We start from the raw sequence: 13,316 nt of genomic DNA on the forward strand, positions 1-13,316 counted from the left end.
CCCAGCACACATGCTACTGAGCACAGAGGTGGGGATATGATTCATGGCTGTTTTTATGATGGAGGTTGGAAACAAAGCATACGCACCTAGATTTTCGCACACTTTAAAGGGCCTCAACGGTCTGCACTGGTTTGTAGCTGTCCACTACACCGTGCTCCAAACCCCCTGGTGTAGCATAAGTACGTGAAAGCCCAGTTTAAAGTTGTAACTGTTGTGCCATTCACTTTGTTGTGGCCAGAAGAGGCCATGCAGACAAATCATTTCGTTCTTCTTGGCAGGAAAGAAGCCAACATCCTGAAGCAGCTGAGGAGGCTGGGTGCATCTCTGGATTACTCACGCTACACATTCACCATGGACGAGGTGAGATGCATCACTCTGCTGGCAGTGCATCGTGTGTCTCGGCATCACTTGACGGGGCTTAGGCAGGGGTGCGGGACTGGAGGAATCCTTGATTGCTTGTATGCGTTGGGCATTCAAACTTGTTAGGACCACCCTTTTCTCAGGTTAATGGCTTAGCCATGTGCGCAATGTGGCTGGGCTTCCTTTGTAGCGAGTACTGCACAGTCAAACGCATTTAGGATGAACGTAATAACTCTGCGAAAAGTCATCATTTTATCAGTATCTCGTTATATCTAGGCTAACCTTTAAAATAAGGGGAAAGACAAATAAAGAGGTGTGCTACCTTTTTATTGCAGGAGCGAAGTGATGGTTGCTTGTTTTCGCACTGTAACGTGCACAACAGTCTTTCCCAGGCTGTCCAAGAGGTCAGCGTGCTCCTCGGATAGTCCCCTTGCAAAAACAAGGTCCTTGAGAGCCGCAGCGTAGTCCAGTGCCTTGGCAGTACTTATAGGCTGGTGGCCAGGAAGGTCTTTGTCGCAGTCGTCGTCCGACGATGAGGCCGACCAGCTGCAGCTCTCACTTGGCGGATGATCGACATCCAAAAACCATGTGTACAGGACATCTTCTACCTCCTTGTACAGGCGCGGCCACTGTTAGCAGTAACATGGAGCACATGGCCGCGCTCTGCGGAGCACTATGACAGGTGCCACACAAATCTTGCAGCACATGCGCTATCATAGGCAGAGATAGCTGTGTGTCGTCTGCTACGGTTCTTAACACTTCGCCGTGCACGCTCTTGTTATGCCGCTTTGTGTTCTCCCACATGTGCTTTTTTTGTTTTTCCCACAAAGACGGCCTTGAGTGCCCGTTGTAACAGTAAGCAGCCATGTAAAGCGGTCATTATATCTGGACGAAGTTTCAATGGGGAGGATTTAGGATTTGTGCATCTGAGAAAATCCACTAATTATAGCCGATATGTTGTTATATGTGCGAACATTGTACGTGGGTTTGACAGTGTTTGTTCGAATATGTAGGCAGTCATGATTATAAGGCGAAGGGGGAGTTGAAGGACCCAAGAAAAATAAAAAGTTTTCACAATACTACGAGGCAAAAGAACGAGCTAGAATTTTTCCACGCTTTCCAGGCAACTTAGAAGCGCATATTGATGCAGCAATCCAACAATCACTAGCTGTCTTCTTCCGATAGATGATTCTGATGTGACAGCACTACCTATCACATTGGTGCTTTCCTTGCTGCTGTCATGCTCCAAAAGTTCCTATCCACGGTGCTGCCCAAAGAGTTTTAAATACAGCGTTTTTGAAATGAAGCCACCAGCGTGGCTTGGGGCAGCTTTAAAGTCTCCATTCTGAGGGGCAAGCCAATGCTCTTCATGAACTTTTGTGCCCAGCCTCAGCTGTGGCCTTGAATACTAATCCAGAGGGGCTGCGATCCACTGTAAACCCTTGTGCCTCTATCTGCAACACTTCCATTGCGCAGCCAAATTATGGCTTTTGGTTCCCCTGACACATTCACTCAGGCTTTCCCCCACCTCAGGAAACGCACACACATGCAACGCACTCGCACCTTCTCACTGCATCTCCAAGACCTCTGTGCAGCAGGTGCGGAGAGGCCCTATCCGTGATCCACATCCTCATACAATGTAAGGCACTCGACATTACACGACGCAAACACTTCCCACAACTACACTCACGACATATTCCACCACACCCATCATACTTCTTGGGAGACGATGCCATGTTTTCTGTTCAGCGCACCTTTAAGTTCCTATCAGAAGTTCACTTCTTACAACTCATCTCATACCACCCATAGTTTTACCCCTGATCCTATACATCAACCACCTCATTTATCTTTTAAAGGGACACTGAAGTGATATGTAAACATTGCAGGATTACTTGCGCAAATTGTAGTCCGGAGTCCCCAGGCCATGTTTCGACCACCCTGGGCGCGTTTACGCGATTTTATTTAGTAGAAAAATTAATTCGAAAATGCTGTCCTCCTCTCTTTACGCTCGCCCATTTTCTGCGGCGTTTTCGTGTGACGTCGCGAGGAGCCGAGCTCGCAATTGGCTGCGCTACTGCACGGCTCCCCGGCCTTCAGGCAGAGTCAGTCGGCCCAGCGTTTCGTCCGCCGGCCGCCGACGGGTCGTCGCAATTCGTTCGCTCAGTTGAAACGAAGCCAGGACACGTTTGTGAATGGAAGAATCTGCCTTTATTTACTTGGTTAGTTTGTACACTGTATCTAGCTCCAAGTCAAGGTCGCTTCACACAAGCGCTGCACAAGCGCACATGTGACGCTTCGCTGACTGGTACGCCAGTAGGAAAATATAAGGCCTCTTGAAGGCGGGAGAAGAGTCAGCGAAGTCAATATAGGTACTAAGGAAATAAAATCAACTGATATTTTTACCGTACAGCGTAAAACTAGGGTGCGGGAAGCACTTTTTTTGCGCTGGGCGAACAAGCACAGCGGTCAGCAGCACGACTACGCATCTGCGAACGCTTTTCCGTATACGAAATGCAATTGCTAGACGTGAGCTATTGTGGAAACTCGGGCAACGCTTACTGCACGAGCGCAATACAACAAATAATCACCTAAGCTGCTTGAAATGCCAAAACTAAATAAAAGTGTAAACTGGTTGTACAATATATACCCTATATTAGCATCGGCCAGCGGATCCCGCCCCGTGGCCGAGTGGTCTGGGGCGCTAGGTATGTCACTGCAAGTGTTTTGCAAGTCACGAGTTCGAATCCCCGCGGGTACGTGCTTTTTTTTTTTTTTGTAAGTTAACTTTTTCGTTTTTCGCCGATGTTTTCTATATTGAGTTCACCTTTTTTTGGGCCGCAACGTTCATGGCTCCACGAACTATTCACAAAACGCGCGCAGGCTGGCACTGGCGCGCTAGCGAGTTCTCGTTGGCGTGCTGTTGCCATAAGCACCGACTGCTTGCAGGCAGTGGGCACAGGCCAGAATGAACAGATCCTTGGCCTGGTGCGAACACGCTTTTTACGATACAGGCATGAGGGAGGCAAGCTCCAAATATGGGGGAAAAGCGCATGACATTTGGGCGTCTGCGGGTACGCGGAGGGCGTTCATGCACTGCGTAGGTCTCGGCTAGTGAATGCTACAGTTCCAAGCCGTCCTGGGAGGCTTATCTTTATGCATTTTTACAGCTGACAACATGGCAGAAGCGCGGTACGATGATTACTGAGTTATTGAGAATGCCCATCCAACAATACCACCGGTTGTATTTTACAGAACCGAAACCGAAACCGAAACTTGTTTGGTTGCTCACCTTGGGCATCGTCCAATCACGGTGCCCTCTCCTCCCAACGTCACAGCTTTAGTTGGTGCGGCCGCCGCAAACCGCGCATGGTAGTTTTTCTTCTTTCGCGCTTTGTAAAATAATTACCGATTTGTCAACCGGATAAACGATGAAAAGTGTGCTAATTTGAGCCAGTCTACGCAGTGCAAGCAAAAACGGGAGCTTGACAAATTCACTTCAGTGTCCCTTTAACCACTCTTGTTCTTCACCCTGGCCCTTTACACCAGCTGTGCTCATAGTTTTTTAACTGATTTTATTAGGCGTCCCGAAAGCAGGAAAACCACCGGATAGACTCAGCAATCTACGGCCGATTGCTCTGACATGTACCTTATGCAAGCTGGCTGAGCGTATGCTAGCATCAAGGCTCACATGGTGGCTTGAGGGCATGGGTTGGTACCATCCCTCTCAGATCGGCTTTCGGCCCCACATCGGCGCAGAGGACGGCCTTGAAGCGTTCTCTACTTCCGTACTCATAGGAGGACGCTCTTGTCGTATTCGTTCTGTTCTTGCCCTAGATGTGAAGAAAGCGTACCACAATGTGAGCCATCAAGCAATCCTACAGATACTGCGTTGGCTTGGGTGCCCGGCGCCTGTGGTGTTCTTTATAGAGTCGTTTTTAACACACCGCACATTTTCAATTAGAGTCTCAGGACAGGCGGTTGGCTCCTTTTCAACATGCCGCGGGGTACCACAAGGATCGGTCCTGGCACCCATACTGTTCAACCTTGCCCTTCTCCCGCTCGCTTGGACAGTAGGGGCATTGAAAGATCTAAAATGCCTCATCTATGCGGATGATATCACGCTCTGGTCGACACTTCCAGACATTGCGGATCAAGAACACGCTCTTCAGAGTACTTTAAATATGGTTGACACGTGGTGCAAACGCGTGGGACTCATGCTATCCCGAGATAAGACAGTGTTACTTATCGTCGCCAATCGAAGGGCTCGACAAAAACTGCAAAACCGACCCATTTTACTAAATCTTGATGGCGAGCCAGTGACGAAAGTTACTTGTCACCGCATCCTTGGCCTGGACGTTGCGGCCTCCGGCTCAGCTACGCCATGGCTCCGGGAAGCTCGCCGGCGCGCCCTTCAACTGCTACATCTAGTTCGATGGATTTCCATGAAATCGGGAGGAGCTCGCACAGAGATGGCTCGGCTTCTCGTACGTGCAATCCTGCAGCCACGTATCACGTACCAGGCTCAGTTTCAGTACATGACAAGGGCGGAATGGGATCGTCTAGAGGCCATCAATAGAGAAGCCATGAGGACTATTACCTGCCTTCCTCGCTTAACGCGCATCTCCACACTACAGGAAGAAGCTGGCCTTAACACGATAGATGAGTTGGTTCACCAGCGGCGACAGGCACGATCTCTTAAAGCGCAGGTGTACACATCTGTGGCTGCTTTAAGGTGGTATATGGGCCTCCAAACTAACACGCCACCAGATCCCTCTCCAGAACCCCCTCCTTGGACCCGAATATTAATTACTGACTGCAAGCCTCTGGGTCGGTCAAGCCGTGTTGTGCCGCAACTCTCATCCAGTGCTGGCCAAGATACGTTTTACGTCGACGCCAGTATTTCAGGAAGCCTTATTACCACAGCCGTCGTAATCCCAGCCATGCAGTTTTGTCAAACCTGCCATTACTACGCCCCTCAGAGGCCCCCGTCAACACTTGCTGAGCTCAAAGCGATTTTCGACGCCTTGACGACTATAGAGTTGCTGAGGCCAGACCAATCGCAACCTGTCAACATCTTTACAGATTCAATGCAAGCAGTCCGAGACCTCCGGAAAGTACTTCATCAAGTGCCCATGTCCCAAACCATCCACGCGAAGGCTGCGGCCCTAAGTTTCAGAGTGAAGATTACTTGGGCCCAGAGGACATCGACCCCTGGACAGCAACAGGCGGATGCGGCGACCCGTATACCTCCAACGACGCATCCACTGCCCTTATTTCCAGTTGACGCAATGTCAAAGTTGGCCACCGACAAAGAAGACCTTCGGCGCTCCACACGCGCACTTATTCCACCGTGTGGATCAAACCTCCCTGGTGGGCTCACCCGCCGTGAGGAGGTGGCGCTACTAAGGATTCGCGTCGGGGCTGCTCTTACACCAGCTGTCACCCACACCTGGCCCCCGGATCGACGGGCTCCGTTTGGCCGGACATGCCCATTTTGCTCCACGTCAGCATCGACCGCAGACATTCACCATCTTCTGTGGACTTGCCGTGGCCTCCAACGTTCCCGACAGCAAGTACTACTACATAGTGTGGGACTCAACCCAGGCCGACCTCCCGACTACAGACGCTGGCTCTTTGGGCCGTATCACCGGAGCCTTTTAGACTTTCTTAGTGAAAACTTCCTGTTTATGTACATTTAAACACACTCGCCTCCACCGTTTTATGCTGCAGAGCAAACTTTCGCAATTAAAAAAAAAAAAACTGATTTTATTTCGTGTTCTCTCCTCATCAAATAACTTTGTGTCTGGCGCTCTTTGCCCATGTCGGCCTTGCGCCAATAAAATCAAACCATCATCATCATCAACACACCCTTCCAAGGTCCCCAGAAGGCTTTTTGTGTCGCTGCGCAGAGGGCCTCTGCTGTGGTGTGTTATCTCAGAACAATTGCTCTCCTCTCCATCAAACTCGCAGCGCAAGCTGCACGAGCCTTTGATGCTGTGCGCTGGCGCCACCACCTGAACTCGCTTCTTTCGTTCGCTTTTTTGTTTGTCTTCGTCATTGCGGCAATGGTGCAATGTTTTCAGGCCTGCTCCGCAAGTTGCCAGCACTTCCCCGTGTCAATGTCTCACCATAGTGACTTGCCAACACGCGAAGGTCCTCGTGGCTGTTGTGCGGTTTGACTGCCGTCCGTTCGCTTTTTTTATCTTTCTTTTACTGACGATGGGTGATTTGGTTTGAGGGCGAACATGACCTAGCGTTACTCAGTTAAGTGTTTTGAAAATTTTTGCATTTCCATGCAAAATGATAGCGTACACTTCCTCACACCGAAACGAGCATCAAAGTTGTTTACTTCAAATATAAGGCAAGGCTAGACTTTGGGGCCATGGTTTTCAGAAAAAAAATCTCACCGTATAGTCGAATAAATATGGTATTCTGTCGAGACTGCACCATGCCGCGAGCAGCCCGACTCTTTGCTGTGCAGTGTGGCCAGGGAAAATTCAGCATTTTTGAAACTGTGCTAGTAAGGTGTGTACGTGTCCTGTGGCGCATATACAGTTAAACTTCGTTTTAATGAAACGGAAGGCGCACCCGGGATTTGCTCATTATAGCCAATATTTCGTTATAGCCGTAGTGACCATTTACTGCAAATATTGTGCACTGTATGTACCCAAAACAATTATCGGGTGAAATTGCATCTCGCTGCATGGCGGTACACAAGAAAATAACGGCAATCCGGAGATAAAGGAAAAAGTCATGCACGTACCGTATTTACTCGCGTAATGAACCTACTTTTTTCCAGAAAATTTCGCATGAATTTGGGGGGAGGGTTCATTATGCGGGAAAAAATTTCAACAGATTTTTAAAAGTTGAAATTTTATACAGTAAAGCTGCTAAGAAAAGGCGCTGTCAGAGCCTTGCCATTTTTGTAAAAACATGTAAATAATTAAATTTCTTTTTTATTTCCAACATGTTAATGGCCCCTACTCGCCATGGAGCTGTCCTCACCCAAGTTGCTTGCGGTTTCACATTCGTTGTCGGCCCGCAGCGCACCGTCTTCCACGCCGTCGAGGCACTCTAAAACTTTTTTTTCCCACACCGGGAAACTTCTCTTCTTTGGGGCTACGAAACACAAGGGGATCCCTGTTCATCGCCCAAAAACGTCTCGCATGCACTGGGTCAACACTGAAGTGCCGCCCAGCCATGCGGTTTCCATGTGCGTCGACGCATGCTCCACTACCTTCAGTTTAAAACCGGCTGTGCAGCTCACGTACTAGCCCATCGTACGGCGAGCTCCAGGGGCACAAAAAAAGGTCGCAACACAGCTGAACAACAAAACCAACAGAGCGTAATGGCGACATCGCGGAACAGCAAGAGCAGAGGAGTGTGGAGTACTTTTAGTGCTTTGTTCGCATGCCGAAACGTTTTCATGGCGCAAGAAGGTCCGATTTGTGTTCTGCAGGTGGCACTGCGCAAGCGCGCAATTTTTAAATTGTGAGCCACGGCATTCGCGCTCACGTCTCCGGCTACCGTTGAGATTTCTTTTTGTTGGAATGCGTTTTTAGTAGGGGTGTGCGAATATTCGAAACTTCGAATATTCGATTCGAATTTTTTGGTATTCGATTCGATTCGAATGACACTTTTATTGTTCGAAATATTCGAACCACCCAAAAATAAAAAATAAATAAATTCAGAGCGTGTCTCAGCAGCCAAGTCGCGAAGCATATACACGGCGAACGGTACATGCTTTCGCAGACTGTATCGGTGTTTATTCGTAGTTACACTGGACTCTTGATGATTCGATATGATACGAATTTCCGAAAAGTCCCGGCGAAATTGCATTGATTGCAATGGGAAAAATTTCGGCTGTTAAGAACGGACCTGCGCGGCCCGGCGGCAGATACGAACGAGCCGGCGAGGCACCCGACTGCCGAACTATAGTGCCTAGAATATACTCCAGGCACTATAGCCGAACGAGCAAGTGACGGCTCTCGCTCCCCTGTTTGCCACTCTTTCTCCAGAAACGGCCGGGTTGTTGTTTTCTGCTCGCGAAAACGCTCTGCGCACGCCCAACGCGCGCTGACACCGCCGCGAAACCACCCCCACGCTGCGCGCGGCGCGGCCGGCGGCGTCAACATGGCGTCTGCTCCAGCCGCGAAGTGGCGCGAGCGCTCGAGCGACCGCTTCTAACCGTTCTTTAAAATGCCGCTCAAGGCAGACACGAAGTTGATTGTGCGGTAAAGGTGCTGATAATGCATGCGAAAACGGTACTATAAAACATCATCCGCGCCGCTAGTGAAAGCGCCCATAAAATATTTGTCTTGGTGCTAAGCCTAACCATCTCCGGTGGAGCCAAGCCGGCTGTCTTGTCTCATCGCAAGTAGTCAGGCTCCTCCGTTCTGCCGCGCGCGTCGTGCGTCATTTTCTGACCGAGGTAGGCGCTACCGCGGGCGCGAAATCGTCGATGCGGGCGTGAAAATACAGCGCTCGCAGAGCCGAGGCGAGCGAATCGCGTGCAAAAACGCACCATGCGGTTCACGCTTGACTGTTGCGGCGTGTAGCGAGCTTGGGCACAGCGATTGAGGAGACCAGTGCGAAGCTTTACGTGCTCCAGAAAGGGCTGCTTTGCGACATGGGGGTTAAAAAAAGCAGAAAAAATCACGAATTTCTTCACGCAAAAGTAAGAAAAGAAATAAACGAAAACTTCTTTCAGCGCCCAATTTTTTGGTCTGTGTTGGTTAATACGAATTTCGGATGATACGAATATTTTTCGCTGTCCCGCGAGATTAGCATCATCGAGGTTTTACTGTATCAGCGCGCGGCCATGTGCACGGGCTCGGGCATGCCAGCCACTAGTGTCTCAAGTGAGCGGCTGTTTTCGGTATCTGGTGGAGTCGTGACGAGCAGGAGGTTGTCACTGCTCCCCGAACATGTAGAGCAGTTAACCTTTCTCCGTGTTAACATTTAAGTGAGTGCAGACCTTAACCTGTTGAGTGCAGTGGTATTGTGTAATTCCTAATTTTACTTTGTGTGATTCGTTCTGCAATAAAGTACAGTTTTTGTGTTTCTAGATGGTGAAAACTTTAATTTTACAAAAAACAATAAGTATTCGTATTCGAAAAATATTCGAAAAATATTCGATTCGATTCGAACTTTGTTTTTATTATTCGAATTCGATTCGAAATTAAAAAATTGATATTCGCACACCCCTAGTTAGCATTTCTGCGCGTACTGTAGCTTGATATCAAGTTGCTGCGATCGTTTACGGCATCAGCAACCATGCTGAGATAAAAGCATATTCTCGCTGCATTTTCTATCAAAGTGACAAAAAGTAAATTATTAAGAAGAAAAGTGGGGGGAGGGTTCATTACGCGAGTGGGTTCATTAAGTAAATACGGTACTTTATTTCAGTTCACAATACATAACTTGTCATTTCAAACAGACTTTGCTGCAAGGAAGTCTGTAATTGACCGCTGATGCATCTTTCCGATAGGAACGATGACTCTCTCAGCTTTGTGCCTGATGTGATGGCTTTTATCATAGCCGCCTTCAGCTCTAGCATTACATTCTTTCGCTTTAGCTTCCCGCCTGACGCATTCGTGCTGCTTGAATCACGTGCACAGCATGATGAAAGATACTCAAACAAACAAAAAAAAACATGCACATAACTTTAGCAACATGGCTCACGTTGGCGAGTGCAACAGTCGCAGGCGAGCGCGCCGCAGCAGTGCGTGCGGCATGCATTGGCTGTGTCCTGCGTGCAGCGAGACGAAGGTGGGAATGGCTTTGCGGGAGCAGCGGACGCTTGGCATATGCGTTGCTGGAGGATGCATGGTGGGAGTTTTGAACTGCTAAATTCACTTGTAGCGTTGCGCACAGTCTCAAATCCGCATTTTGCACTGTTGTGAAATTGGCTCAAAATTTTATTTTCTAATGAAATTTGTTATAGTATTCCGTAAGGAGAAAATTTTACCTCGTTAGAACGAGGTTTTAAATACCGTATTTGCACTATGCTAACGCGCCCCCAATTGTGATGCGCAGGTAAGTTTACTTATGAAAATTAAAAAAAATAATTTGAAGCCGATTCTACTGCCCAGATGTAAAAAAACCATGACGCCGCATGCCTGACAGAATACATCTGATTCAATGCTTGCACCTGTGGCAGCAAAATCTCTTGTGCTTTGTAAACTTGGTTACCCATCTCCTGCTGGAAAAAAAACAGCGGGCAACATTGAGAGCCGATTTCGGTTTTGAGCTTGATTGTAACGTGCACGTGAATTTTCGGGCTACTTTTAGCGAGAAAAACGTGCGCGTTAGAATTGTACAAATACGGTACATTGGTTTCTATGGCGACTTCAAGGGGAGTTACGATTTGCTCATTATATCCATTATTTTGTTATAACCTGTCTCATTATAACAAGGTTTAGCTGTGTATATATATATATATATATATATATATATATATATATATATATATATATATATATATATACCCCTGTCACACGGCAAATTTAATGTCATTTAAGGGTGAATGATATTAGCTATAAATGACATTTGGTTTGGCCGTAATTTGTACGCAGGGAAGTAAATGTCATTTGATGTCAGCAGTGGTGATTATGAAACATGCAGAATTGCAAGTTATTCTTTAAGTCTGCCCTTTTACTCGTTTTAAACAAAACAAATTTACCGTATTTTCGCGTGTATAACCTGCCCCTGCATATAACCCGCACCCCCACTTTCCTTCGACGAATAAAAAGAAATATATCCCCACGTATTGTCCGCATATTTTACACACGAAAGGCTGGATCAAGGCTACTACTCAAGCAACATGGCACATTTGTTAATGCAAAATAACTTACCTAGATGGCTAGGTAACTAGGTGACTTGCTGAATTTTTTTTTCCCATGTTGGTATATTGTTAATCTGTGTGTGCAAAGTGAGCACTGTCCATGGGATAAGAGTGGCTTAGTCGCTATTATGGCTGTAGGGGTATCATGGCCGGACACGCATTGCGGTGAAGCTGCACCAAAGGGAATACCTTGCACATAATCCGCACCTCTGCTTTACCCAGAAATTTCCGCATTTTTGGTGCGGGTTATACACACGAAAATACGATACTTTCATAATGAAAAAGTGAAGCTCTATTTGAGGGGACATTCACATCCCAAGCAGAGAAGACAAGTAAGCAACAGATCTGTATCCGGGGGGCAGCAAACATGGTGCAGCTTTGCAAACGTGTTGTTTACTTTCTCTGTTCCACGTACGTAGCTTGCACTGACGTCACGATAGCTGCCATGTTGGTGAACCGCGTGAATGGCGAAAGGCAGTGAACTTATCTTGTGCTCTTATCTCGAGCAGCGCTAGGGAAGCTGCAAGCAGTGTGCAAGAAAGGGTGGTGGTGACGTCAGGTGCAAGCTATGTTTAGAACAACGTGCAGGGAAAAGTATTGGTTTGCTGGTAGGTTTTAGACACAGATTTGTCCTTGTTTAGTGACGAACCACCGCTGTTGAGGTTTCTCATTCGGTTCGGAAGCTAATGTGAATATGTTCCCCAAACTCAGTCGATTGCTGCATGACATTCGCGTAAATACCGTTTAGTATTCTTGTGTAGTGCTAAACTAATGGCATTTTCTGCTAATGTCATTCGCTGTAGATGTCATTAGATTTGCTGTGTGACAGGGGTATGAGACGAGCCGTGTTGTGGGCACCCCTGTGTTGCAGCCCATGAGCAAAGCAGTGACGGCGGCGTTTGTGCGGCTGTTTGATGCGGGCCTCATCTACCGGGAGAAGAAGATGGTGAACTGGTGCTACTGGCTGCAGTCAGCCATCTCGGACAGCGAGGTGAGCGTGCTGTGCAGCTGAGCAGCAGGGCCCTTCTCGCACTGGGGTCTGGATAGGCAGTACTGCCTGCCAAAGTAGCAGGCTGCCAAGGTACATCACCAGGTATGGTGTTAAGTACAGAATAGTCCATCCACTGAGGCACACTACATGTGCACAAGAAATGGTGCACAAAACCTTCAGTTCAAATTTTTCTCCAGCTGCCAGGATGTCCGCTTCGGTTAGCAGCTTCCGTGCTGCTTCTTCGTTGAAACGACTGAAAAGCAGGACACCTGCGAGTACAACAAGAGCTGTAATGATAGAACTTGAGGTGGCAGTCGCTGTTCCCTCCCCCTTGGTGGTTGTTCTCAACGTCTGCAATTTGCTGACTGGTCCAGGTGCCAGTGTGGCATTTCGGGCATGGTGTGTCTTTGGCAGTACCCTCTCCATCATCGCATTTGTGAACGCATTACCTGCACACCCCAGTGTACGATACTTTGGCGCACGTTAACGATCCCGAGGTGGTCAAAATTAATCCGGAGCCCTCCATTACGGCGCGCCTCATCGCCTGTGTAGCGTCGGCGCGTTAATAAAGCTCATAATCAATGAAATCAACCTGCAGACCCTAGAAGTAGTAGAGCTGCGAGTGGAGTGCAAGGGATCGAATTCTGGCCACATACAGTCTGGTCCTCTTATAACAATATCCAAGTGCCAACAAACAAATGCCAACCAGAAGACACCCAGATAAAGCTTTTTTGACAAGAAGGCGTTGACGCTGCGGCACCCACGAAGCTGCTTTGCCCTGCACAATTGTCACCACCCGATTGCCTCTGTAGTCACTCGCTCGAGCCAATTTCAGTCTAACTCTTTTTTTTACCTTGTAATTAGGCAAGACATGTCCTTTTCTGAACCCATACTTAGGTGCTTGTGGTTGCATGCAAAGACGTGTTGGCGTGAGTGCTTTTTAAAAGCAAAATTTGTGAGTACTGGGAAAGGGAGCTGCGAGCAAGTGCAAAGCAGGGATGATACCACTGTGACGCCATAACGGTATGCTGTGGAGTGTTTATGAATCAGGCCAATTTTTCATGCCTTGCATTTCCCCATAAGCCACTCGTTTTTTCTTTTTTTTCTCAGAGTTGACAT

At 48.0% G+C, this 13,316-nt stretch overlaps 1 protein-coding gene across 1 annotated transcript in view; it reads left to right on the forward strand.

The window, feature by feature from the left end:
- Positions 1 to 13,316, forward strand: part of LOC144137874 (valine--tRNA ligase, mitochondrial-like) — a 140,814-nt gene that overhangs the window by 22,997 nt on the left and 104,501 nt on the right. The window contains exons 6-7 of the mRNA XM_077669890.1: positions 279 to 360; positions 12,078 to 12,197. Coding sequence (XP_077526016.1) covers positions 279 to 360; positions 12,078 to 12,197 — 202 coding nt within the window. The remainder of the gene's footprint in view (positions 1 to 278; positions 361 to 12,077; positions 12,198 to 13,316) is intronic.

This window comes from Haemaphysalis longicornis, unplaced genomic scaffold (genome assembly GCF_048455015.1).
Source record: "Haemaphysalis longicornis isolate Haplotype H1 unplaced genomic scaffold, Haemaphysalis longicornis Haplotype H1 scaffold_1, whole genome shotgun sequence".
NCBI lineage: Eukaryota > Metazoa > Arthropoda > Arachnida > Ixodida > Ixodidae > Haemaphysalis > Haemaphysalis longicornis.